Below are 27,945 nucleotides of genomic sequence, written 5' to 3'. Positions count from 1 at the left end.
AATTCTGAGAGAGGCGTTTCTCGAGGAATTACAAATGTGGAAAAATTGCGCGAATATCTCTCACCCAATGGACTTCAAAACGGAAATGACTCCAATTTTGCAACACCATCGAGAGGAATTCGCGCAAAAAAAGCTGAATATTGATGGATTGACTCGATCTTATTTAATATGCTGTAAGGTAGTGAGGAGTAGATCTCATTGTGAATTTACGGCGAACTGGTTATGCAAATCTATTAACATCTTTTCCACGCCTGCCCGCGTAATACCTGGAAATGTACCTATCTTCTGAAGAGGTTCGCTTTGATTTATTGTCTTATTTTGTCATATCCTCAAAAAAAAAAATTTTTCGACGATTTGCTATTAAGTATACCCATGTTCCGCATCTGCAATTACATGTAGTTCAACTCCAGCTGCATCGAAACACTCTACGTAAAAATGTGGTTAGGTAAATTGCTTTGATCGATGTGCAATTTCTGCATCGAATAAATCTAGGTACACAATTTTGGTGCAAAGTAAAGCCACGTTCCCTTTATAATGTGCGCCATTTTCTCCCTTACAGACTCGTACCATACTTCTGCAGTGGTTACCTTGGATTTTACGAATGAGCAGACCAGGAAGAAAAATAACATTGAAAACCATTCGAATGAGTAACAGAGTAAAACAAATGGAACTGAAAGAAAGATCATCCAAAAGTCTCCTAGCCAACGTATTGGATATCGAAGACGATTTTAGGCACTGTAGCGTTGGGCCTGGAGGCGCCTCAGCTACCTTAAACAGCACTTATATTAGAACTGGCACGTCATCCAGCCATCATGCTCACCAACACAGCAGCAGTAGCGCTGCTGCTATAACTCTCGACGATTCTGGGACATGTTCTATAGCGTCAAAAGAACTTCAGCTCATACTGAAAGAGATACAGTTCATCACGAACAGAATGAGGAAAGCTGACGAAGAAGCGGATATAATTAGCGATTGGAAATTTGCTGCAATAGTAATGGATAGATTCTGCTTGATTGTATTCACCTTGTTTACTATAATCGCTACTTTAGTGGTTTTGTGTTCAGCTCCTCATATAATTGTTCAGTAATTATATTTTTATTCATAAGCCTTGTTCGTCGCGCGAAACGAAGGAAAAAAACAATCAGTTTTGAACTGATTAGGTACAATTACATTATACCCGTTTATTGTTAGTCCTTCTAAAAAAAAAAATTTTTAAAAATGTGTGTGTTTTAACGTGAAACCATCATGATTTCATCACCTGTATTTCGTGTATAGTGTTTGTAGGTCCTTACATTATTTTTTGTCAAACTTTTAAATGTACGGTGTGGAGCTAGTTCCTATTACATACCAAACATTTATATCATACCTACCGACCGATCCGAAAATGCGAATGACAAAACTCACCTCATGTATATTTTTATTTTTATACCTCGCAATATGAATCCAATTTTTTTTTAATACCTGATTATCTGCGCCTCATTTTAATAATCAAATGCCCGCAACACTATCCCACTAGCATTATTTTACCAGATCATTGTAGAAATATACATACCCATTACCTATTTTTAATTATATCGAATAATTCGTTTACCTACCTACGCGAATTCAAGACGCAAAATTTCGCATACAATTTATCGTCATCGATCGCGTAAAGATATTTAAAAATTCCTAATTTAATGAAAGTGTGATTATAAATAATAAGTTAATGTACCTATGTACGTTGCGAAAACCAAACATTTTCCGATGAAACATATCAAACGTATTTATTGTATGTACCTACTTAATTCATTCCATAAGTAATTGATTTTTTCCAATAAAAACCAGACGATGATTTTAAAGCAAATGGTAGATGATAAATAATAAAATACCTATATACTGAAAAATGAACATACCTACCTACTATATTTACCCACGTAGAAAAAGTACACTGGTGTCTATTGGAAAATCAGCAGTGTTTCTTAGTAAGGAATTGCCACTAGTGATTTACTTCTCCTACTCAAAATTATGAGTGATGAATTACTGCTGATTTCTCAGTAGAGTAGCACTACTGATCCACATACGCAAATCAATGGTATTTCACTACTGTCTAGTATGTGTGTAGTAAATCACCACTGGCAATTCCTTACTAGGAAACACTACTCATTTCCAAGTGTGTGTCAGAAGTGTTTCACTACATGCTATCAGTATCAGTGGGGTGCAATAATTTTCAAAAATCAAAAAAATAGGGTTGGGGAATTTTATTTTGAATTTCCCTATCATCATTGAGATGCTCACGTCATGTATGATTTTTCCTGCCTATAACATTTTTAGAAAATTCCTACACCTATACCTCACGGGGATTCGAACCGGGGACCTACGGATGTCTGACTATACAACCCTAACCACCTGACTACTAGTGCACTACAGTAGATAGGGCATTTAAAGAATATATTTGTTTGCAAACACTTAATTTCAACAGTTCGTGAATTTGAATGTTGAAACTTGAAACTATGAATAATTGGTGAAGTTCTCAAGAGTGTCGATTTCATTTTTGAAAACTATTTGATCCCAAACCCAAAATGAACTCCAAAGAGGAGGGGAGGCACAAAATTACAAATTTTTCAAAATTTGAAATTTTAATGGCGCTGAATCAATTTTTAAAGACCATTTGACCCCAAACCCCAAAATGGGCTCCAGAAGGGGAGGTATACAAAAGTACAAAACCAAAAATTATCAAAAAAAATATATATGGGTATCAAAATCTCAAATTTATGGGTTCAGAATTCATTTTTCAAGACAATTTGACCTCAAACCCCAAAATGGGCACCATTAGGAGAGGTACAAAATTTTAAACTTTTTAAAGAAGACAAGTACATTATTGATATCAAAATTTGAGTTTTCAATGGCACAGAATCCATTTTTGAAGACCATTCTACCCTATCCCAAAATGGGCTTCAAAAAGGGAGGTACAAAACCAAAATTTTGAAAAAATTTTGAAAAAGTATGTTATTGATATCCAAATTTGAGTTTTCAATGGCCCAGAATCAATTTTTGAAGACCATTCAATCCCAAAACCGGAAATGGGCTCCAAAGCTAGGGAGGTACAAAAATAGAAAATTTTCCAAAAAAAAGTGCAATATTGGTGTGAATTGAAAATTTGGATTTTCAATGGTGTAGATCAGACTTAATTTTTGAAAATCATTTGATCATAAACCCCAAACCAATATCCACAGCAGAGATTCAAAACCAAAAATTAAATTTTCTTATATATTTGGACACCGAATTCATTTTTGAGGACGATTTGATTCTAACTTCCCAAAATGGACTTCAAAGGGGAGGTACGAAGTCGAAAATTTTCCAAAAAGATACAAAAATAGTACAATATTGGTATGTATCAAAATCGGGATTTTCAATGCCTAGAAATAATGTTTGAAGATCATGTGACACCAAAACCCAAAATGACCCTCAGAAAGGTGTAAAATTGCAAAACTTCTCAAAAAAAAAAGTACAATATTGGTATCAAAATCTGGATTTTCAATGGCATAGAATTTTTTGTTTAAGATCATTAGACCCTAAATTTGAATCTGCAGTCCTCATATTCAAAATCGTATATACATACCTAATCTGATATCTGCATAGCATTCTTCAAAACTTTTGAATTGTTTTCCTCTTCTCCCACCCTAAATGGGGTATTTTTAGTTAATAGGGCAATTGGTTGATGACATTACTGGTAAGGTGTACGTTTACTGGTAAATAACTATTGGGCCATTACTGTTCAGTAGGCAAACATGACTGCGGAGTGGTGCATTGTGTGGTAAATAATTATTGATGTGTAGTAAAAAACTACAACACATCTACTGATTTGTAGTAAGTAACTACTGAGCCATACTACTCTGTAGGTGAACACCATTGTTGAGTGGTGCATTGAATGGTGAAATATTACCAATGTGTAGTTTAAAACTACTAATCTACCACTGAGTTGTAGTAAATAACTACTGAACCACTACTACTGAATAGGTAAACACCACTGTTGAGTGGTGTATTGAATGGTGAAGTATTATTGAGTAGTAGTTAGAAACTACTACTCTACTACTGAGCTATAGTGAATTACTGCAGAAGTCATACTGCCCTGCAGTGCAACACTACTGTCCAGTAATGAATCAAGTACTGAAAGCACTACTGATGTGGTGTGAATTACTACTTAGCATTACTGTTAAGTAGTGAATTACCACTGCCCCCTGTAAGTTTTTTCTACGTGGGTATATATTCGTTCACAAGCTTAAATCACGATTTTTACGAATAAACCTAGTCTGAAGGATTTAGGTTTGTTTTTTTGTTATTTTGATTGGCTCGTTGTATTACGTACCTACCTACTTTATTTCGTTAAATACCTACCCGCATCAATTCGATAGTAGCGAAATTGAACGCGTTGTACATAGAAATACATTTTACCTACTGAATGAAAACAGCATTAGCGTAACCAGAAGGACTTTCAATAAGTTATATACCTATGTTAGTGAATTGATCAACCCTTATGTTTTTGCCTTTACCTATATTTTTAAAGTAAAATTATTTAGGAAGCCCAACCCAGGTTACGCTGTTGCTCATTTAGCGTATTAAAACGGGGTTATCAATTAAATTCACAATAATTAGTAAGGTAGATGGTCCTGATAAGGCCACCTTAATTTTAAGCAAATTTTTGAGGCTCTTAATATTTACGAAAATTTTCCAAAATTTCATGGAAGTAACTTCAGTTTCTCTACTTCACAGCGGCGTAGTTGGTTTTTTCCTCAGATTGTAGTTGTATTTACCGCCTCCCCTTCTAATTTTAATGTAGTGGCCTTCTCAGGAACTCAAAAACACCAAGTTCCTAATAAGACCACTTCTAATTTTTGAAGCGAAAAACGCATTGGAATTATTTTTAATTACTTACAGATGATCATCATTGTCGTCATTAGACTACGAGCTCGTATACTAGCTTTTGGTAATCTTCTTTGCAAAATATACAAATACCAAATACCAATAATTTCTCTGTTTGAGACTTGAAAGACTTCAAACACTTTTTTTTTTGCTCCTTTAGAGCACTGTGCTGGTGATTTCTTGCAAGAATTTCACTGTTTGTTTACAGTTGCCTTATTAGAAACACTTGCTATAATGAATAGGTATTATTTATTCCTTCAAAAACAGTTACAAGTAAATGGAAATTTTTTTCGAAAACTGAATACACCATACGAAAGAGGATAAAATTTGCTAACAAACTCACTTACTGATAAAATTTTTGCATCAACTTCAGATAACTTTTTTTTATTATGAAAAACCACATCGCTCAACTCGACAGTCGATAGTCGCGTTTTTTGAATAGGTAAGGTACATACCAACTAGCGCTATTTTCCGGTTTGCGCGCCTAGCAGCAGATAAACCGGCCGGGTGGTGGCCTTATTAGGAACGTGGCCTCATTAGGGCCCCCTTCCTTAATAATTTTTCCCAGGTGAAAATCATAGAATTTTATTTGTTTAGTTCGATTTAGTAAATACGGCTCATGTAGGAACTGCTCAGCCGTTATTTGTTGTGAAATTTATAGTTTCAGTGTATTTTTTTTTGTTTTTTGTTCTTTTTTTTTGCCATTCTCATCGATTTATTGTTTTGAATACTTGATTTTTAAATTAACGTTGCATCGAGTAATGCCCGTTAACGATACGGTAAAAGGAATTCTTTCGGATAAATGGAACGTTTAAAAAGGTTAGCTGATATGAATGTACCCTCCTTTTGTGTTGGTTCCTCTTTTAATTTTTTGATAACTGATACCATTAATTTTAAAAACATGTACATGTTATGTTAAATGACTATTTTTTTTAAAAAGGTATGAAGCAAATTGTTACTCTATTTGTTAATAAAATTCATATCCTTAATATTGTTTTACGTTTTTTTAAGCGATTAAACTTTGATACTAAATTTTTTACGATTATTAATCAACAAATCTATTAAAGAATAATTTTAATAAATGTGATTTTGTAATAAACAATAAAGGTGTTTATTTTGTTTAGTTTTTACCTTTTTTTTCTCTCAAGTTAGAAATAAAAAGACAGAAAGAGAGGCATTCAATGGGAGGGAAGTACGAGGGTTAGTATTTCGTGTATGTAGTATGTACACTATTATGCATTACCAAACTTCTACAGGAGGCACTCATTTAAATCGAATTACATTTTAGTAATAATTGGACTAGATGCATTACACATATCTATTGGTAAAGTAAACACAATTTTTTTACACTCTGCAACTGTTGAAATGAGGGTACCTACCTACTTAGTACTTACATATCCAAGATTCAAGAGTAAAAAAGCTTTTGTCCACAGCATTCTGCACGTACAGTATTATTACGGTTATTGTCTGATCTCATAATAATGAAATAAGATCTAAGTATTTTTAATTAAAAAATTACGTATCCAGCCTAGTTATACATAGTAGGCTACATACGTTTTAAACCAAAGACGGATACATTACTTACCTTATTTAATTACCAACCTATTGTAAACAATTTACCAACGTTGGTGTTTGTTTTTATTTTTTATAAAATTTTTATTATTGTATCCACCAATACAATTGAAAAAATAAGCACAAAAAATATCGCTGTAAGTAGGTAAGGTACAATACTACAAATACATAGAATCACGTTCTCATAAGGTCGCCGTTGTCCTGGATGGTAATACCTTTACCTACTAGGTCGTAGGTACTAGGTACTAGGGATAACAGCTGAAAATTGAATTATCTTCTTAGATGACTCACTCACTTGTTCATAATACAATGCATGGGCCCCAACGAACAGGTTCACCGCAACGTTCACCGTTAGAAAGAGTGATAGATAAGAGATAAGAGTAAAATAGCCACACCGCACCGATCTCATGTCTGTTTATAAATAGCGTGAGCGTTTAGACTAACGATTGTTACGATTATAATTTATAAAGATAACCGAATAGTGATTCGGCGCGTCTTGATTCATGTAAAGTATCCGCGTGTGTGATTGTACTTTCGTTTGAAAAATATGGAAGGAAATGCAACGCTTTTTGAAAATGTCTCCAACGATGTTATCGCGAATGAGGTTAAAAATATGCTCCAAGAAAATTACGATATAGTTGTGAAAACAATGAAACGATTGGATGGCTACGATGATCTTAATTTTCAAATAATACCACTTGTGAGTAAGTTTCTATATGTATATCATACGTATGAACTCTAGATCGGTACCTTACCTACTAATAATAACTTTATAGTTTCGAATTCTTAATCAAAACCAAGGAAAATGTGCAATTTATATTTCGGTATTTTATTTTAAATTTAGCTCACAATTAAGATAGATAGTAGATACATATATAGACATACTATGTGCGATGTGTGTAATGTTTATTAACAAGTCAACTCAACTTGTTTGCATTTCAAGATAGAGAAAACGAGCAACGTCAATAATCACACTCAAGTGTGTGTTCATGGTTACGTATTGAAGATATTTAGCTGGGAAAATTCAACCAATATTGAATTCATAAGTGAATACATCAATTTGTTGCTTCATTTAAGTAAGAAAATCAAGTACGGGTATAGTACCTATTATAGACACTTTCGCGCCTATCGAATTGGTACATAGTTAATATCCTACTCAAAGTTTTCATTGAGCACCATGTGGATATTTAGGAGTTGTGTACAATTCTTTGTTTGAAATCATTCTCCAAAGCCAATTCTTCCTGTGTTCCTGGAGGAAAATTCTTCCTCGAAAAAGTACATGCCCAAGTTTAAAAAAAAAATAGTAATAATTAAAAAAAACTGAAATCTGAAAATTTAAGTGAAGTGCATCGTTTGGGCCGAAGTTATTTGACTCCTCGAGTAAAAAATTGGAAAAGATAGATGGGAAATATTGAATTTTTGCGATCTGAAACTTTTCACCCATCGTTTTTCAGTTTTAAGAATGGTCGCGGATTTGGATCTTTTTGCATCAGAGAAGTGCAGATCACACGAAAAAAAAATTATGGATAATTTTTACTATTTCACACAGTAACCGGATCCCATTCAAAAATATCGTGATTTTTACTATGAGATTAGTAAATTTTACTATGAGCGTAATAAATTTTACCTAATTTCCAGGTAAAATGTATTTTTTGGCTGAGTAAAAATCACTATTATTTTTGAATGGGATCCGGTTACTAAGTATACTGAAATAGGTAGTAATTTTTATTAAAAATTTTTTTCCTTGCATGTAACTTAGAACTGATGTTTTTATAGGGAGTGTGCCATTTTCAGCAAGAATTTGTTAGGATTCGGGTGAACGGGCAAAAAATGCGTTTTTTCTTCTTTGAAAGTGACGTGACAGCTATTTTGTACGCCTTCTATAAAAAAAATTGACATACACTTCCACGTCAATTCCTGCATTCAGACACTGCTTTGATGCAAAAGATTAATTTTTTGAGGGGAAAAATTTTCCTCCGGGAAGAACTTAGCGCGAAAGATTGTCTGGTTAATGTTGAAAAATAAAATATTTTTGTTTGAAATTTCGTTCTTCTTACTCGCGGGCGTAATGCGATTTTTCCCAAAAATTCAAGTTTTCATAGTCCAAAAGTCATTCAAATTCAAATGTAAACCAGTGACGCAGACCATAAGCGCCAAAGTGTCAATTACCTATAGTCATGTTCGTAATTATCAGTTGGAGAAATGATCACACAATTATATCTGTGCTCTAGGGGAGCATGACATCAAAAGCCCTTATCCAATACAGAATAATAAGGCTGAATATAAAACTTATTGGAGGAAAAAAGATGTAACCAGTGCTAATGAAGGTAGGTAGAGGTACTAGGTATAGGTACCCATCGTAGTTGTACATACAGGGTGCCCAGAAATATCGTGAACCCCAAAGAAAGTTTTTCATTAAAAATATAGGTTGGCAACGTGAAATATATGCATATATGATTGGTGGAATGTTATCTCTCCAGTCCAACAACCAATCATGTGCTCATTATTATCATTCACAGTGACCAACCGAAATACTTAGCAGAAAACTTTTCTAGGGGTTCACGATATTTCTGGGCACCCTGTATGTACCTATGTATGTACATGTATACGTCTAGGTAGAGGTACTTACTACCTACGTCCTACATATTCTAGTTGATACGAGATTGATTTACTTAGGTAGGTACTTGCCTTGCACGCTAGCAGTAGGTACAGGTACTCAAGTAAATGTCATTACCTAACAAATCTAACGTATCATAATTATACATTTATTTTGCACTAATATCATTGCAACAGGTCTCGATCCAAGCGCCTTACAGTCACTAGAACGAATTCACGTTGTGCTGCTTCTTGAGTACATTCCAGGAAAATTATTGAATGATGTATCTTTTGGAAAGAAATTCTGTTTTTCATTGGGACAAATCATTGGTAGACTTCATCATGCTATGAAAGTAGGTACCTTCATGAAGAGTAACCAAGAATCTCACGCTTATCCTTAAATTTCTGCCGGTGGACTCCCATAGTAAAGTATACATCCACAGTCGATAAGAGTATATTTATTTGGTCAATTTTTAATTCAATCAGAATTTAAAGCTTGCTGGGTTTTTCGGAAAAGAATTTCCTTTCCAGGCGGAATGACAATGATGATGGAGGTGGTACATAGGATCCAGAAAAGCTGAAAATTACTCAGATAATTTGAGACATTATTTCAGGAAATCCGAAATTTCTTGGAATAGCCGTCGACAATACAATTTCAAACATTATTCTGTTATCGTTGATCGTTACCACGAGCCATGATACGACCACCTCTTAAAAATAATTCTTCATTTATTTTTTTATTCGAAGAAAATATACCTAGGTAGTATGTACTTTGTACTAGGTATACCTATAGCCTACATATATATATACGTATTTCGGAAAATTATCCTCCAAGCGGTCTTCTTATCAAAATTGTGTGTTGTGTTTCTTTCTCAATTCCTTTGTTAGCCATGGTGAGTGACTGAGCGGTAAGCGTTGACGTACAGGGTGCGCAGAAATATCGAGTAGGTAGTAGGTACCTAGACCTACCGAAAGGCGAAAAGAAAGTTTTCAGTTTTCTGTTAAAAATACAGGATTGGCAACGTGAAATAGATGCATATGATTAGTAGAATGTTATCACTCCAATCAAACGACCAATCATGTGCTAACATTATATTGTTATTTACTGAGACTCCCACTGAAATAAAACAAAAACTTTTGTGGGAATACTCGATATTTCTGCGCGCCTGTATGTAGTACCTATTTTTTATATTTTTCTGTGCAGCCGTTTTCCAATTCTAAAGTACTACAAAGACCACACTTCGTGTGGAGTTTGAAGTATGTCACTGATACGCTGAAATACACGAAATTTGTGGAAGAAGAAGTGAAACGTTCGATGGTTACTAAAGCAATAGTAGATTTTCAAAACGAAGTACTGCCGCATATGAATGAACTAGAACAAGGTATGTGTGTGTACAATGAACATAACGTGCACTATACATATAAGTACATTGTACAATACTACAATAGTTAAGTGGGCGGGTAGGTAGGATATAGATACGATAGGTAATAAGTGTAAGGTAAATCAAATTTTCAAATACCATTTTTACTTTCGTGCACTATTTAAAATTAAAACGTTGCTTATGGCGATAGCAAATCACTAACCAGAATATGAAATAATGATAAACAAATAACTGAGATTGTAGGTAAGGTAAAGATACGCTGTGTCATGATTTCTAACACTTTTGATGAAAAGTAAATAGTATTATTTTGGAAAATTAATCGTCCCACGTTTCATAAATTTCTTTCATTTGTATAGAAGATAAACTCAAAACTCGTAAGTATGATGAAATTTTTACTGCGAATCTCGGAGGAAGATTTCTGAAAAATACAACTTACAAGTACAATAAGTACATAGGTACCTAATTATCCAACTACCTATTGTTTTTCAGGAATAATTCACGGTGATTTGAACAAAGCAAATTTAGTAATATTTGAGAGGAGTGCTGGAAGTGAGCCAGAATTATACGGAATCATCGACTTCAGCGACATATCACATTCATGCTACCTATTTGATTTGGCAATAACCATATTATATTTATCAATGGACCAGCCAGATAATATAGAGAGTTTCACTGCCTCCGTTCTCTCAGGATATTCTAGAAAAATGAGCGACTTGGAATTGAATTTAATGAAAGTAAGTCGACGAGTTAGAATTTTGATCGATCTGAATTACTTATTGCAGACTTGAAATTCGAGACAAATCTACCGTAACTATGTACTTACCTAATTTGAATTTCAGACTTGCATATGTGCTCGTATCGCTCAGAGTTTAATTTTAGGACTATATGCGTATCATTCATGTCCTTCGAATACATACGTGCTCACGACTCAGAAACAAGGATGGCCCTTATTGGAGAAATTACAAAATCAAACAAATGAAAGCTTCATCGCAAATATAACGGAAAAAATTACATTTTGACAATCGAGAACAGCTGTTTTTTCATCTGAAAAATTTATTAGAACTCGCTGAATTATTTTAAATAATTATAAGTACCTACATATTTTCAAAATATTCTTTGATTCGAAATCACTCACTTCACACGTTTAGTGTATAATCGTAGGTAGGTATCAATATAAATTACAAACAATTTTTCTCGTAAAATTTATTCCAGGAGATTATTTACATACTTCAGTAAGGTACATTTTACAATTTATAATACGTAGAACGAAACACAAGGCTGGTGAATCTATAACATAAACATTTAAAACATTACATTGTACACTATGTAATTACGAGAGGAACACATACTCTAATTTAAAGCATAATTAAACTAAAATGGATGCAAGGTACATATATTTCACATTAAACGCTTAAATTTTTTTTCAACTTTTTTCAATTTTATAATTACACAGTACACACCTATATAAATGTAGATAAGTTAATCCTTAGCAACTAACAAATAAAATTCTTATTAGATACAAACCAAAAAAATGTATGGTAAATTTTTCAAATTAATCAATTCTTTCGACGCATTAGTATTGAAAATACACATAAATTCTTAACACGATATACGACGAACTAAATCTGAAATGTTATCAAACGAAATATAAAAATACGAATAGGTACATAATGGAAAGTATTAAAATAATCGGAGATTTTACGTCAACGTAAGGTAATAGAATTATTCGCAATACGAGGAACAAATAAAATCTTGTATTGAAAAAGTATCCAGGCGTTTAATATTCTACGTTCAACGTGAAAAAATAATAATGGGTGTAACATAAAGCTAATAGAAAAATCTTTTGATCTGGGAAACATTGTAATTCTCATTAATTCGAACTTTCAACTCCGAAATAAAATGAAAAATAAAAATTACGCAACATACAATTACAAAACACAGAAATCTTATTCCTCGATGAAAATTTAGTCAACTTTTAAAACCATCCATAGAATTTTCTAAAAAGGAACCAAACAAAAATAACGATTATATAATAAAATAAAATCAACGAACACCAAATTCATAAATTTTTTAAGTATAAAAAACTACACAATAAATACGGGAAAATGAAAGCAATGACTTGCATAGCGCTCAACTAATTTATTCAACACTGTACGAAACTTGATTTGCTTTCTCCTGAAGAATACAGCGAAAAATTGAAAAACAAACAACAAATATTACAAGAGATTTGCAATAAGAGTTGAGATAGGTACGTTCTTATTTTTAATGAATATCGAAATGTTTTAAACTTGTTTTATTCGTAAGCAATTTTGTAATCGAGTGGCAGATTTTCAGATTCAGACCGGCAAAAATACCTAATTGATTTTTCGTCACGAGCGTAACAACATGCCGTCCTACGATCGATTTCAATTACACTATTAATTCATAAACACGCACAATTAAAAAAATAAATAAATATTCTACGGTACATCGGAGATCAAAATACAAATGAAATGACTACGTCTTAAATATTTACGAATGATAGAACAAAAGTAGGGATAACCATTAAAAAAGGAAAAAATATACACGATAGCAAAATACCTAAGTAAATATAAACATTACTTCGATTTAAATTCATGCAAATTATAAACCGATCAAAAATTAAAAATACCATTAATTTTTGTCGTCAAAAATAAAGCCGGCGCGTATAAACGTAAAAAGTGTTAGAAGCATTGAATATAAATATTCAACTCGTGTAAGTTACAAAACACAGAAGATAAAGAGAGAAATATAAACACAAGAAAAGAAATCAGAAAAACTATGGAATAGTTGTCAAAACACCGATAAAAATAAATTTCAAAATGACATTAGCGTGATTACACTACGAGGAACATAAAGTCGTACTGTTCGGAGCGTATTCCACAAACACGACATCGTCATCTTCCTCGTCATCGTCTTGTTCTTCATTTTTAGCCTTCTCCACATTTTTACATAACGTGCACATGAATTCGGTTTGGTTATCGATTTCGATCTTCGTAACACCTATGCAAACCATGTGAAGCCAATTTTTACAATAATCGCATTGCACCCATTCGACCAGTTCTCCGGTCGGCTTCAGACACCTGGTTGCCACGCATTCGCTTTCTTCTTCATCTTCAACTTCATCGTCGGTTTTATCGCTTCTCTCCGGCGACGAGATGCAGATGATGGACGCAATATTTTTCTCGATTATTTCTCGTTGCGAGGCTTTTTTATACGGAGACATGTTCTGTTTACGGACTCGTTTACGAACTGTGTTTTCTTTTCTTTTAACTTTGGTCACCGCAGCTGGAGCGTAATGTTTGCTCAAGTTGATCTCGTTTTCGTTATTTTCCTGCGTTATATGCTTACGTTTACGGTCTTTGGTAGATAGAGCGACCGAGGTTAGTTCATTCTTCAAAGATGACGTTTCGTTCGTTAATTCGAGTTCAACTTTGGATTTATCGAAGCTGGCGAGTTGACTGAATGGTTTGAACGTGTTAGAATTGGAGTTTTGATTGGTTGTATCACCATTCGAATCTAATCTATGCAATATCATGTAAATTATTTCATTTTCGGGCAGTTCTAATTCCAGTAGAAATCCTCGGAATAATAAAGATTCTAAACTGTTTCTATTCTCGTTGCTCAATGCGACTGGACCGGTGTGTTTGGCGAGTTTGGATATAGGATCCGATGTATTCTTGGTTAATACGCTCAATTCGGGCGTACTCAGCAGTTCGTTGACCGATTCCCTCCATTTCGCTTCGCGATCGAGAAGACATTGCATAGCGATACCTTCTAACGTACGAATTTGTATTTTTTGCAGTTTAATTAACGCGCTCATCACAGCTTTGGAATTAGGTCTTCTGGATCTTTGACAGAACGGGCATAAAAATACACGAAAATTAGATTTCATATCTTCCCAGTAATTTGCCAGCTGTTTCAAGCACTGCTCGTGAAAAAGATCTTTACATAAAATACACTCTTTCATGTACACCGTGGAAGGGACATTGCAAATGCAAAAAGTTCCGTCGCCTTGTTTCTTCTTGTACGTGTTTTTCACTCGTAGAGCGCGCATCAATTCGAATTCTCTTTTTTCGGCGACTTTAAATGACGATACAATTTTTTCTTGATCGCTATTTTCTTTGATACTGAAATCGAAAGCGCCGAACGTTGGAGACGGTTCGACGGCATTTGGTTTTTCGTTTTTCTTGTACTTGCAAATTCGTTGTAAATTTCTACGAGGCATCAAGACTTCCAACAAGTTGAATAATTTGCTATCGCCCAAAAATAAATTGTAAATTTCATCTTTCCACTGCAACGCTTTGCCCAGGACGTCTTTCAATTTGACTATTTCTTCTAATTCGATGCCCATATTTTCACCTTCATCGACGAGACTTTCAATAACTTCTAAAAACGGGGCAGCTTTTTTCGGTCCAAAGAGACTGTTAACGCGTTCTTTCCACACGCCGGCTTTTCTAACGATTGATTGTAATTTTTCTTTGCTGGGTAAAAACGCATCTACCGTGTTGGCTTCGTCGAGTAACTTTTCCAATTTATTTAGCGGATACTTCGCACTGTTGGTCAATTGTTTAGAGGTAACGTTGATAGTTATATAATTAGCTGCTTTTTTCTCCCAAGCATCTACTTTTTCCTTGATTGACATCAAGTCTTTGGTAATGGAGGTAGCGCGTTCGTTAACGTTCGCAGTCGGTATACTATTGCTGCAAGCAATCAATTTATTTATAACGTCGGGAGTCAATAAAGACGAATTTTTTTTCTTCTCTTTGAATTCTTCGATCAAATAGATGACTTTTTTGTGATTTTTCAACACATCTATGCAAGGTATTTCGACGTTGGGAAAATTACCTTTTTTGAGAAGGCTTTCAACTTCGCTAACTGTAGCGTTCTCTTTACGCAGTATATCGTCGGTACTCTTTTGTAATTCATCTAAAAATTTCAAGAAATGTCTGACGGTATTTTCTTGAGGTAGGACGCACGGTATACGTTGCAATTCTTCTTGATAACTTCGAATTTCAGTCATGGTGACTTTTTTGTTTAACGTTTGTTTTCGCGACAGGATATTTTTGAAATCGACGGCCAAAGCGTCTTGTACGGATTTGATCGCTTTCGATAGTAAACCCAGCGATAAATCGTCGGGGAAATGTTTTTCGCGAGCTTCGTTTAGTAATTCTTTGAGACCAGTCAACGTAATGGTTCTGGGTGTATTCACGTCTAACGCGTCGTGAACTTTGGCAGCCCACGATGCAACCGAATCCGCCTTCTCTTTCAATTTTTCCAACATGACAGGTAATTCGTCCAAGGTATACCGGTACCGTAGCGTGTGATCGATGGCAGGACATCCGCAGTGATCTTTGAAATGGCGCAAGCAGGTTACTTTTTTCGGACTACATTTACAGGTGACCGCCGATAAGAAACAGGTAGTGTTGCATTCGGCGCACTGACGTTCGTCGTCAGCCAGCAATTCAAAAGCTTCGCGTTCGGCGTTAACGACACCCCATTCTAGAAGCGCTTTTCTTTGTTTATTTTCAACGTCGAGCATCTTCAACATATCCTGATGAGTAGCCAGGGCTAGTTTGGAATTCAAATTTTCCGGTACCGAAGCCATTTTACAAATAAGCTCGTCGTGAGAAAATACGCAATACCTGTGCAGGCTAGAATAGTGCTCAACGCAGTCTCGGCCCAGCGGTATCCAATCGACTGGAGCAAAATTTACCGCTTCGGCGAAATTGTAACCGTGATTGAACCCGGCATGATAGGCTCTAGGAAACGTGAGAACGAATTCACCGGCGGCTTGATCGATATGGTAGACCGGTACGCCTCGATCCATCAATATATTCGGGTTCAGTATAGTAACGAGCTGATGCAACAAATCGGGCTGATTGCGGAATAAATCTGGCGTCGTTTCTTGCATGACTTTTTCGAATTGTTCGGCTTGCGAACCGGGTACACCGTACCAGGTTTTCGGTTCACCCCAATGAAGATAATTGATCGAATAACTCCAGTGATCTTCGTTATGCCAACAAAACGTGGAAAAACACATACCAACGTACATCCACGGTATTTTCATACCGGAAATGTCGGCGTTAATGTAGCCTAACACCGAGCCTTCGAGCACCGGAATATTGTTCAAGTTCCAGCTGGATTCCACGTACGATTTATAGTAGTGATTTTCGTCGCCGGAATTTTTTAGCGCCATTTGAGTAGGGAAACCGGAGCCGTGGTCCATACTGTGTAAATCTGCGCCATATTCAACCGTGACGCTGGAATCCATCGACGATAATATTTTCCAATATTCTTGTTCGACTTTCTCCGTGGGTACTAGGTGTACGGGCATGTTGAAATAGTTGGATTTAAACTGATCAGCCATTTCACCAAATTGCTGCAGAGAATACTCTCGCTCAGCCTGCTCGAAACCAAACGTAGTATCGGTGGCTTTACTCACCACAGCTGCGATACACTTAGGGCATCGCCATTCACCTTTCGGTACCGAAGTTAAGGGCGGGACAAGACAAAATGTATGGTAACCGTCGTCACACCCATCGCATAGCAGAATACATTCCTCGGATTCACCGTTACCGCAAACCATACAGGCCGAATCAGCTAACATATCTTCCGGTTGATTAGGGTCAGATCTCTTTTTATTCAATGAATGCGGTTTCTTGTTGGACCCTAATATTTTTGGTCCAGGGCCGTAGAACGTTAACCTTTGCAATTCCTTATTTTTATCTTGGATGGTGGGATTTTTGAAAGTATCGCTGACCAAGATCTCAGTGCCGTTTTCGTCACAATTTGAGCGTGTACAGCGTCTACTACCGGCGCAATTTTTGCTGCCGACATCTTGAACACCAGGTTCATGTTTCACTTTAATTGTTTCGCCTAATGATTCTTTTTTGACGGCAACACCGGACGAAGTGGACGTTTTCTTAGCTTCTTCTTGTTCTTGAGCGCTCTGCAATTTACTTTTTTCGAACTTTTCGTACGGTAGAAGAAGACGTTTATAGTGTGATCGCAGCAACGAACCAACATTTTTATCGCTGGTGTAACCCATTCGAAGAGCTACCTTGGGCCATTTTTTCTCCGTATTTACTTTATCAAAACCGCCTTCCAATTCGACTATTTTGTAAAGCGAATACATATCGACCGTTTTATCTTCAATCGCGGGAATGCGTATTTGAACGCCGCTGTAGTTCCAATAAGTCGCCAGACGATCCAAAAAGTATAGTTTTACTCTCGTGTTAGCGTCTAATTCGTTCAACTTTTGAATACGAGGAGTAAACTTGAAATGATCTACATCGACGGCGAACGGAGGATGCCATTCCGGTGGCGGTTTTACTTTGCAGATTCCCGTTTTCTCGGCTATTGGTCTAATTTTATTAATATAAGCCAACGGATCGAGGAACTCTTCTACAGTTGGCTCGAATACGGGAGCTTCTGTTGGTACTCTAAATAAGAATTCTCCATTCGACATGTACGCGGCAGGATCTATGAATGAATGCGGATTTGACAAATTTGACGACGAAGTTTGACCTGTATTGGGATCACGGTTCTTGGCCTCGACGAACATTTGTTTCTTGAATGTGCTCTTCATTGTCTTTTATTTACGAATTCTGTATTGCAACAAGAGATTCCGCAGTTTCTTTGCAAAGAAAGCGTCTGCAAAAAGAAAAAAAGTTACCGAATTAATTAGCTGAATTGTACAAATCACTCAATTTCAACTAACTCGTTGAATTTTTTACAATTCTCAAAAATTGCAAGAAAATTAAATTCTACCAGTAAATCATAATGATTGCATGATTTACTCATTGGAAATTAAAGCAATGTTAAGGCGCAGGAAAACATTTTTTGGTGGAAATTAAAAAAATTTACAGCATTATTTGACTGCTTTTATAAAAAAATAACCTAATTCCCTACAAAGCGATACGATCCTGTATTCGCAAAAAAAAAAAAATTGATAAACAAAAAGATTTATCAAAATAACGAAAATATCGTACAGCTGTAACAACACATGTTATTTGTGAGTTTTTTACGCAGGCAGTAGTAATTCCGAGAACTGTTCCATTCAAATTAATACATATTTCAAATTCTCACATAACGTCATCGTTTGCGAAAATTTCGAGTTAAAATTGTCTCCAAATGATGTACTGAATGCTTACGTTACATATTAACTTCTCCACAGGAAAAACTGATAACTAAATCCAATAGGAAACGAAGCGATTGCCACCTTTACGAAATGAAAACGGGCTTTGCAAGGGTACCTAATCAATCTCCGAACTTTCAATCGAGCACAGGATTCACCTCAGTGATTTTTCTATCAATATTAAATGAAATATGTAACACACGTCAGTACTTAAGCGAACAAATTTAACTTATTCTTGTCACAATTTGAACTTCGGCGTGACCAAAATCTTAAGAAAGCCATCAAAAATTCGATTCTTTAGTGAGTAAAAACTGAATGTACCATCCATTTGTGTCAAACAATTCAAAATAGATAGTCTTACCTCAACATCAAGAAATTTGAAGGTAGAAAAATTGTACATCCTCACAAAAAGATTATAATTTTCAGAAAATACTCGCGTTAATCATTTTTAAACGTAAATATTTTCTAAATTGAATTCAAGATTCCAGAATATCACACTCAGCGCTCATGTACTTACATTTCTGAAATACTCCACAACTGTACGTGTATTTCAAACGAAATGAACAATAAATTATTTAAAAATTGAGTTTTGTTTTATCAATAAAATATGTGATCCACTATCAGAAAACCACGATTCATAAAAATCTAGTCTGGGAAAATTGGAAATTATTTTTGATCGTGTAACCGCTTTAGGGATATATTTTGTTTTGAGGTATTTCGATGAATCAGTAGTGAAACCCAAGAACATGCTGTTCCGCTCCATCAATAATCAAAAACAATATTACTACTGTTCATCAGCGAATATCAGTTTTCAAAAATAGCGTTCATAGTCATTCGAGAATAATTTCGTTTAAAAAACAGATAGCTCATTAGGTATTTATTCTATAGTAATAAAGAGAATAAGGTGAGGCTATCCTAAAGTAAATCGGTGACATAAACGTCACCTCAAACTCTCGAACTACGTAAGATTTCAAAATCGATTCCTTCTTGAACCTTCAATTTGTACTTTATAACATTTTTCGTTTGAAGTTTCATGTATGAAATAATCAAAGGTTTGATGTTGATTTGAGAGGTAATTACATCAAGGACCAGCAAAGTGTAACATTAATCAGGAATAATGAAAATGGTTAATTTTGAAAAAAGACAATATAAATACAGATGTTTTGTGAGAAAAAGTGTCTCTTACCAATAAGGGTAAGTAGAGAATTTCATTTCTGCATATTTACGACGCACTTGAATGTTCATCTGAAAAGGAAAAAAATGAAGAAAAGACATAATTTAAAATCGTAAGAAACAGATGAGTGTAAGTAAACAAAGCAGCCATCTTATATCTACGTTAACTCCTTTTAAAGATTCTTTTTAATCACGTAAATCTGAATAATCATCCAGAAAAGGCGATTAATGTAAGCCAAGCATCTTGCGTTACCAATGTAATGTGAATCATCGTAATAATTACTTGAAGTAAATTTAAGGAAATCGAATTTCTTCAAAGGAACACTCCAGTTAGAAATTGGTTTACCGTGGGCCTAACTTCAAATTCCAATGAAACTTTGCTCCATAATCGGGAACCTATTCTGAAATATGAAAAATACTGACATTATTAACGAGATACATATTGCGAGTAAGGTGCTTCCACTCAGTCAAAAATGAAAACTATACCGAAAAGACAATTCTAATCGCGACATTGATTCGCTAACAAGTTTATGAATGATCGTATTCGTGCGTTTACGATTAATAACAATTACCTTACCATAAGAAAAACATCAAATGGCAGGTTGAATTACAGATTACAGAACGATTTTATTTTATTCGAAATTCACACGTAGTAAAACGAGAAGCGTAGAGATGAGTAATAATTTCAACATGATGTAACCCCATACATTGAATAGCTACTACACGGTGAATTGGTGAAACTCAAATCAACATTACGCGAGAAGCACCTTACATTTCTATTCTCGAGAAAAAAACACTTAATTTTTTTCATCTTCATAAAACGCGAATTTTAACGCGAAAAAATAGTTCTAAAAATTTTAGAAGGACATTTTTATGAGAAAGAAACTTACATTCAACGTTATCCACGAGAAAAAAATGTCATCTTTCTACAAAATACATGCATAAAAAGTAGCAACTGCATAACAATGGTATTAGGTATACTACACTTTGCTCTTTAACTTGTTTTTTTAATATTAAAAAATACGAACATCAGAAAACTTATCTATAGTGTTCTACATCCATAAAAATGTAAATTAGTAAATTTTATATTTACTAAACTCAAGTCTACGAAATAAATGATGAATTTGCGTACGTGACAATACACCACGAGTAATGAAACTCCTAAGATTTCATTTCATGGTGTGAGTCTGAGTACGAATGAAGTCTGATGTAGGAGTTGATCGCAGGTTAAGATTGAGTATTACAAATTAATTTCGTTTTGAAGGCGTTCCGAGTATCTTGTAAATTTATTACATATTTCTATATTATTTCTTTCATTATCTCAAAGTTATGCTTTTATGTAAGTACTCAAAATAATTCTGAGTGAAATTCACTTTTATTTATTTGCTCAATGTTTTCTGTGACATTTGCAATTGCGGATGAAGTTTGCGTAATGAGCCAATCATGAATAGTAATACTAATTGATATTAAATCATTGCTTTGAGCTTGTAAAGGCGTATTGCGATTTGCGTACTTCGTTTTAAAAAAAGTATATTATTTAGTGAATGACTGAAGTTTATTTGTAAGTATAATTGTCGATTGAAATGCACGATAGTGTCGGCGCCCCAATCTGTAGCGGATTGATATTGAATTATTGATTGAAATGAAAATCGAAAGAACAGATTTCATTTGCCACAAAAATACGTACAAAATGAAACTGGTTGAAGAAACTGATAAATTCAGAACTTCGCGTAATTTCTGTTTTAGGGTGGTTGAAATCCATTTTCGAAGTCTTGACATTACCAAAACATTTCTCGTAAAGGTTATCATTACTCGCATAGGTCATAAGTGGCGCAAGGCTGTTGGCTGATGGATTTTCATCCGACGATTCCTAGCACTTTTAAATATAAAATATTACGTAGAGTTCCTAAAATCAAATAACTTTATCTCATTTCATCTTTAAGTGAAGTGAAAATGAAAAACTATAATATACTATTAAACTACAGGTTTTTATTCGAATGCGTTTAAATATTATACCTTTGGTATATAAACATGTCACGAAATAGTATAAAACTTGATACAAATAAAATAATGAAAACAGATACAAAATAACAAAAACTTAAATCATTTTACAATTGAAAATTTTGTACATTAGACATATAATCAGGTCTATAGGTTGAGATTTTAGAACGACCAGTTCTAGCTGATATTTCTGAGAAACGATCAATTTCAGTCATCGGTTGTGGCATACGTAAGACCTGATGCAAATTCAAAGACTTTCTTGAACCAGCAATCGAACCTGTATCACCAATGTAAGCACTGTTGATTTCTCCTGCGATCACAATTGTACAAAAATGATTCATTAAATCAAAAGTAATGACAGTACATCGCTGATTTTGAACAATTATTTGCCACTTGACACTAACCTTTATACAAAGATCCATTATTTCCGTATAACGGCTCGGGTTGAAGTTTTATATGACGGGCAGCTAAAATAAAGGCCAACGTAGCAAGTACTATAGCATCTAAACAACTTATTACGGCCAAATAATACGCCCATCCTATTCTACAATCACCAGCATTATACGCATCAGAAAATGAACCACAAGTCTTACGAATGATATCCAAATTCCATCCTAAAGGATATACTGTTACCGAAGTAACGAATGAAAATGCTGAAAGAAAGAAAAGTTTCATTAGGTGCGAATTTATAGAGAAGGAAACATTCATACCCATGTTATCACCTCCCAAAGAATTTAAGAATATATGAAACCGTACTAACCAGATACAATTTGCATCCATCCGCAAATACGGTAAACAGTCGTGGAAGTACAAAAAGAAAATAACAATAAAGTTAATACTGTAAAAATAGAAAGTAATACTGAAATAGCACCGAAGATAGCAGCTATCTTGAGTGGCGATAAAGGAAACGTCAAAAAACTATCAATATGCTTGTAACAATCTTGAGTTCCTTCAGTATTTGAATCCAAATAGCAAGTATTCCATAATCCAAACCTCGCAGGATTATCAGACTCCGAGGATCCACTAATCCATTCTGGTGTCAAGAAGGCAACAGTACTAATAATGGCATAACAGATTGTAAATATTCCCCACAGAACACCAACGGCTTTGGAATTGCGTACATATTTCGCAGCGTAAATCTGAGATGATTCAACATATTCAATTTTCGAACCCATTTATTTTGATTGAATAAATGCAAAATGAAACCATTCTTTGATGTTTATATTTTAAAGCACTATCGTCCCACTGAAAATGAAAACAATGCTATCAGTTAGAGAAATAGAGAGATGTAAGGTAAGTACTTAGTTGTAATTTTGTAAAAACTATACTGTCTGTAGTGAAAACAAATTTGATGGAAAAGTTGAGGACTTGGCGACTTGCAATCCATTACTTAATAAACTTTGGGAAACTTACTCGAAATGAATTCCATAACAAAACAAAATTCCGCAGATGTAGAACAGCACAAGAACCGATGGGCGATGGGTTTAAATTTCATGGGAGAAGAAAAAAGAAAGGCGTTTGTGTTCGTCCGTAGTTGTGTACTATACTTGTGTGTCTGCGTATTTATCATATGTTTAGAATTGAAATGCATTGTACTTTGCGTTAGTGTTAGTCGACTGCTACATAAGCAGCAACTAGCAACCAGCAACTGGCAACTTGGCAACCAAATCAAAAAATTTTGATTTGGTTGCTAGTTCCAGCCAATAACCGAGCAACTTCTTATCATTTTCGTTCCACTGACGCGAAACGAAGTTGCTAAGTTGCCGAGTTGCCGCTTATGTAGCAGTGCACTTAGTGAACTGTGAAGATAGTTCAACGAACAAGCAGGGTGAGGGAGGATGCATGGTAACATGGTGAATGATGAAGAGGTGAGGAGGAAGGTGTTTCAACAGGTAGTTAGTTACTACCAACTCATCAAACATTTTTTCTAAAATAGCTACTAACTAGATGGTTTTTTCTTTGTTTGTTTTTTTTAAAAGTAATTGATCCATCTATTTTCGCCAACAGTTGGTTAAATTTTATCATTTAGAATTAATATATATTATCAATGAAAGGAACAAATAGTTTGCGGTAAGTTTAAGTTCGACAAAATCGAAACTTCAAAAAAATGAAAAAACTATTTTATTTTAATATTGCAAAATGCAAACAGTGTTAGTGTTGACAAAATTTTATCATCTTCGGTATACCCAATTTGCATCAGAAAGAAAAATAAAGAAAAGAATCAACAAATTTTTGCGATGCCGAATGACTGGAATGACTTGGTAAAATCATTTAATTTTCAGTTTCACTCCATTATTTATTTCGATTATATTTGAGTTTCAAATCTTCTTGCAGTAATTTTCATTTGAAAGATGATATTCGTACTCTGAGCTATTTGGTTTAATACTGCAGTGTTTCTTACTTCGTTATCAGCTCTATTTTGATATCGGCGAATTTTGGAGAATTTTTAAGCTATAAAAGTAAGTAATCACTATATTCGCTAAAAACTAGAATAGAATCAAGTAAATTCGTAGCTTGACAATGTTTGATGAATGTAGAATTTCGCTCGTATTTATGATTACGTGCATATATTTACAGATGTTCCTAACACGTTCAGAATACGACAGAGGTGTCAATACATTTTCTCCTGAAGGTAGATTGTTTCAAGTAAGATGAATTTCTTATATTACCTGCATTTATACCACATAGATCTGTTGTAATCAGTCGTATTACTTTTCAAATGTGCAGATTGAATATGCCATTGAAGCAATCAAATTGGGATCCACTGCTATCGGTGTCTGTACTTCTGAAGGCGTCGTCTTAGCAGTTGAGAAACGTATTACATCTCCTCTCATGGAATCTACTACTATCGAGAAAATCGTCGAAGTTGATAAACACATAGGTATTTTTGGTGTAACCTACCATAACTTTAAATGTTCTACCTGTAATCCAGATTTTACAACGGAAATGTGTGTGTTAGGATGCGCGGTCAGTGGATTGATGGCGGATTCGAGAACGATGATCGATAGAGCTCGTGTTGAATGCCAGAATCATTGGTTTACTTACGATGAACGGATGACCGTCGAATCTTGTGCACAAGCTGTGTCTAATTTAGCTATTCAATTCGGTGATTCCGACGACGATGGTGCCGCTATGGTATGTTTTCAAATTGTGTTTCAATTTACTATACAAACAATCGTTTATTTCTTTTGTATTACGAGTATTTTTCAACTTCAGAGTCGGCCTTTCGGAGTTGCAATTTTATTTGCCGGCTGTGATGAGAAAGGACCACAACTGTACCACATGGATCCGTCGGGCACATGCTTTCAGTATGATGCTAAAGCTATAGGTTCCGGCAGTGAAGGCGCTCAACAAAGTTTACAAGAAGGTTATAATAAAGTACGTTTCAATGATATTCATTTAGGCATCTTTTTCTTAAACGAGTCGTATCATTTTATCAAGTTTTTGTGTATTACAGTCCATGAGCTTGAAAGAAGCAATTACATTGACTTTGAATATTCTCAAACAAGTAATGGAAGAAAAACTTAGTTCCAACAACGTTGAAGTCGTCACCGTTACTCCCGATAAATTATTCCATATGTTTACTAAACCAGAATTAGAACAAGTAAGTTATATGACCATTTCCGATTTTCAAAAAATATGCCATCTTACGTATTAATTTCCGATTAAAATTCATTTTCAGGCTTTGGAAAATGTGGCTCCGTTTGTAAAAGATGATAATGAATGAACAATGTTATCTTCAAAGGATGTATAAACCGCTCAGTTTGTAGATTTTGTGTTTTGAGGTGGTACTACCGAATAAAGAATATTTATAAAATGAAATCCGAAATATTCTATTTATAATTTGGTTAATTATACATTTTTTAAAGTTATTTCAAGATTGTGAAAAAAAATGAAAGTAATAAATACTGTAATTTTATATTATTTCTTCAGTAAAATATCCAGATCAGCTCCTCGTTTTCTTTTGTCCAAGTGAGCCTAAAAAAATCAAAAATAAAGTATCAATTAGTAAATGAACCGAATGGTAGAAATTAGCATTTTCCAATGAAACTGACAACTACTAACCTCAATTATAGTAGCAAATTCTCGTCGACCAAGAAAGTTGTACGCGTTTCTCAACGATGAACGAATGATGGAATTGAAATGATCTGTTCCATAACTGAATAAATCTAGTCCTAGTTCTAAATTGGTTCCGAAGTCACATTCGTCCATAGCAATATTTGCCCAATTCACAACTGTATGCAGAGAATTAAGATGAGCAGTTCGTTCTTCAGCGGTGGTGGAGTCTTCGATTTTTTTCAATAATTTCTTCAAGTTATCTGCGAAATGAATTATAATACGTAATACCCGGAATAGATACATGCGAAGAGGAAAGTAAAACTATTTTACTTGGATTTTCAGATAAAGGTCGGTAGCCAACTTTCGTATTTTTATCATATGGCACAACTATTCCGGCTTGATGAAATGTTTTACTGGCAACTGACTTATTGCGATCTTGCATACTTTTAGTATATTTCTCCAGAGTAAAGTCGTGTTCTTTGGCCCATTTCTGCAGGGATGTTTTTAAATTTGACAATTTTTTCTTTTTGAAAGGATCACAGGATTTTTCTGACTGACTAATGTACCAACTAGGATGAAAATCGAAAAGGTTAACGATGATCTGGCGAGTCTAATAATTCGTAACAATAATTTGCATACTTACTCGACCGCGCCGAAAATATTTTCAGCAACGTGCGTTATAAGAGAATTTCGTTTCGCCGAGTTGTACGCTACGAATACCGGGGGTAAATTGGGATCGTCACGAAAATATCCCAAATGAAACATATCTTTATCACTTTTTAGAATTGTCTAAAAAAATATACAACATGTAGCCTATGTTAGACACTGAACTAATTATCAACATCACCCAATAAAGTGAGTTGTGAGCAATGTGAAAATAAAAACACCTGAAACTCTGGAGGGTCGTAATAATATCGCCAATGTAAAACAGCTTGTGATGGTGACACGGAATCTTCTTTTAAAGTCCCAGCGAGGACATCAAATGGTCCAACCAGTGTTAAATCAATCGAGCTCAACGCATCTAAAAATTGAAGATGATTCAAATTCGATTATTTTTATAAGTGTTTACGAGATTATAGCAGTGAATAAAGTTCAAACAATGACCTTTTGGATTTCGTGAAGATAAAGTTGTGCAAAACTCCCAAAAGCTATAAAAGTCTCTAGGCATTTCTACCAGAAATAATTTTTTAATAATTATTTCGCCATCTTCTTCGGAAACACCTGTAAATCGTAACGGAAATCTTTCTGTAATAAAATATGCAAGAAGAACCGATATTTTTCCTTTTTCGCTAATGTTTTGCAAAACTTACCTTCCGTTACTTCTTCCACGTCTTCTTCCGAAATTGTCGTTTTTTCGCTACCTTCAGCTTCAATTTTCTCAGAAATAGCCTTTCCAGTTTCATTTTTTACAGTTTTTTCAGGGCTGCTTACTTCGGATGCGAGTTTTTTCACGTCATTAGATTCATTTTCTTCAGAATTATCATCTCTGCGGTGTGCAGTGTCGTCTTGCTCATGACTATCTTCCGCCATGACCTGATCAATTTTTCTTTTTGATTTTGAAACGAAAAAGTCCAATTTCGATTGCATTAAACGGCCAGTTTTTAGGGGCGATTTTTTCACACGTGTTTCGGGTTTCTTCTGAAAAAAGATTTAATGAAGTTTGTTGATTTTCAATCAAATTGATTCTGATTCATTTCAACTTACTTCCTTTGTAGTAGAAGCACTAGGGTGCTTGTATTGATTCCGATGAGCTTGATTCTTTTGGTAACAAGCAGAACCATATTTGCAAACAATCCGCTCATCTTCATCATAATCTTCTATGGGTTCACTCATTTCATTCAAACACAAAAGTTCAAATTATATTGCGATAGAAAAAATACCTATATAACTAAAACACACGTTTATAATAATTTACTATGATTACATGATTTAATTTATCTGAGTATAATAAGAAATGAAATCCTCCGAATTTAAACTTATTAAAACGGAATTTGGAAACTTCAAACACCACACCACAAAACGTCAAACGCGATTCGGATTTGGAGGGATTTGTTTTATTTCATCTGTTCAGTTACCTCCGAAATTCATGTGATAACAAAATGATAA

The 27,945-nt window shown here is 34.6% G+C and overlaps 6 protein-coding genes across 29 annotated transcripts in view; 3 read left to right on the top strand and 3 right to left on the bottom strand.

Moving 5' to 3' along the window:
• Nucleotides 1-6,022, top strand: part of nAChRalpha6 (nicotinic acetylcholine receptor alpha6) — a 45,844-nt gene extending 39,822 nt beyond the window's left edge. For all 18 annotated transcript variants that reach the window (XM_065344559.1, XM_065344548.1, XM_065344553.1 and 15 more), the window contains one exon: nt 560-6,022. In XM_065344559.1, coding sequence (XP_065200631.1) covers nt 560-1,087 — 528 coding nt within the window. In that variant the 3' untranslated portion in view covers nt 1,088-6,022. The remainder of the gene's footprint in view (nt 1-559) is intronic.
• A 736-nt stretch (nt 6,023-6,758) lies between these two features.
• LOC135831793 (hydroxylysine kinase) lies at nt 6,759-11,875 on the top strand. Of its 3 annotated transcripts, XM_065344568.1 has the most exons (7): nt 6,777-7,171; nt 7,415-7,547; nt 8,703-8,798; nt 9,265-9,419; nt 10,271-10,448; nt 10,938-11,182; nt 11,288-11,875. In XM_065344568.1, the coding sequence occupies exons 1-7, from the start codon at nt 7,019-7,021 to the stop codon at nt 11,465-11,467; spliced, it is 1,140 nt and encodes a 379-aa protein (XP_065200640.1). In that variant the 5' UTR covers nt 6,777-7,018; the 3' UTR covers nt 11,468-11,875. The 3 variants fall into 3 exon arrangements, with proteins under 3 accessions (XP_065200642.1, XP_065200641.1, XP_065200640.1); XM_065344569.1 differs by lacking the exon at nt 8,703-8,798 and having other exon boundaries at nt 6,763-7,171; XM_065344570.1 differs by lacking the exons at nt 7,415-7,547; nt 8,703-8,798 and having other exon boundaries at nt 6,759-7,175.
• On the bottom strand, nt 11,637-20,972 carry Kdm5 (Lysine demethylase 5). 3 transcript variants are annotated; one of them, XM_065344536.1, is made up of 4 exons: nt 20,670-20,972; nt 20,063-20,180; nt 19,793-19,851; nt 11,637-18,122 (listed from the first exon to the last, which is right to left on the bottom strand). In XM_065344536.1, the coding sequence occupies exon 4, from the start codon at nt 18,055-18,057 to the stop codon at nt 13,309-13,311; it is 4,749 nt and encodes a 1,582-aa protein (XP_065200608.1). In that variant the 5' UTR covers nt 18,058-18,122; nt 19,793-19,851; nt 20,063-20,180; nt 20,670-20,972; the 3' UTR covers nt 11,637-13,308. The 3 variants fall into 3 exon arrangements, with proteins under 3 accessions (XP_065200608.1, XP_065200610.1, XP_065200609.1); XM_065344538.1 differs by lacking the exon at nt 20,670-20,972 and adding an exon at nt 20,266-20,644; XM_065344537.1 differs by lacking the exon at nt 20,670-20,972 and adding an exon at nt 20,357-20,644.
• A 776-nt stretch (nt 20,973-21,748) lies between these two features.
• On the bottom strand, nt 21,749-23,553 carry Tmhs (Tetraspan membrane protein in hair cell stereocilia). Its single transcript, XM_065344571.1, has 4 exons — nt 23,194-23,553; nt 22,541-23,025; nt 22,185-22,433; nt 21,749-22,090 (listed from the first exon to the last, which is right to left on the bottom strand). The coding sequence occupies exons 2-4, from the start codon at nt 22,953-22,955 to the stop codon at nt 21,888-21,890; spliced, it is 867 nt and encodes a 288-aa protein (XP_065200643.1). The 5' UTR covers nt 22,956-23,025; nt 23,194-23,553; the 3' UTR covers nt 21,749-21,887.
• Nucleotides 23,554-23,920: 367 nt separating this feature from the next.
• On the top strand, nt 23,921-25,731 carry Prosalpha5 (proteasome alpha5 subunit). 2 transcript variants are annotated; one of them, XM_065344575.1, is made up of 8 exons: nt 23,921-24,041; nt 24,115-24,239; nt 24,358-24,426; nt 24,508-24,661; nt 24,740-24,915; nt 24,997-25,158; nt 25,238-25,384; nt 25,463-25,731. In XM_065344575.1, the coding sequence occupies exons 3-8, from the start codon at nt 24,358-24,360 to the stop codon at nt 25,505-25,507; spliced, it is 753 nt and encodes a 250-aa protein (XP_065200647.1). In that variant the 5' UTR covers nt 23,921-24,041; nt 24,115-24,239; the 3' UTR covers nt 25,508-25,731. The 2 variants fall into 2 exon arrangements, with proteins under 2 accessions (XP_065200647.1, XP_065200645.1); XM_065344573.1 differs by lacking the exon at nt 23,921-24,041 and having other exon boundaries at nt 24,048-24,239.
• Nucleotides 25,598-27,887, bottom strand: LOC135831790 (histone PARylation factor 1). 2 transcript variants are annotated; one of them, XM_065344563.1, is made up of 8 exons: nt 27,544-27,887; nt 27,150-27,474; nt 26,944-27,060; nt 26,727-26,860; nt 26,483-26,628; nt 26,170-26,408; nt 25,846-26,099; nt 25,598-25,758 (listed from the first exon to the last, which is right to left on the bottom strand). In XM_065344563.1, exons 1-8 carry the CDS (start codon nt 27,670-27,672, stop codon nt 25,702-25,704), a joined length of 1,401 nt encoding a protein of 466 aa, XP_065200635.1. In that variant the 5' UTR covers nt 27,673-27,887; the 3' UTR covers nt 25,598-25,701. The 2 variants fall into 2 exon arrangements, with proteins under 2 accessions (XP_065200635.1, XP_065200634.1); XM_065344562.1 differs by having other exon boundaries at nt 27,150-27,477; nt 27,544-27,885.
• Nucleotides 27,888-27,945: the final 58 nt, after the last annotated feature.

The sequence above is a fragment of the Planococcus citri genome, chromosome 1 (assembly GCF_950023065.1).
Source record: "Planococcus citri chromosome 1, ihPlaCitr1.1, whole genome shotgun sequence".
NCBI classification, from domain to species: Eukaryota; Metazoa; Arthropoda; class Insecta; order Hemiptera; family Pseudococcidae; genus Planococcus; species Planococcus citri.
The sequence above is the reverse complement of the archived record's forward strand: the minus strand, read 5'-3'. Positions and strand labels throughout refer to the sequence as shown.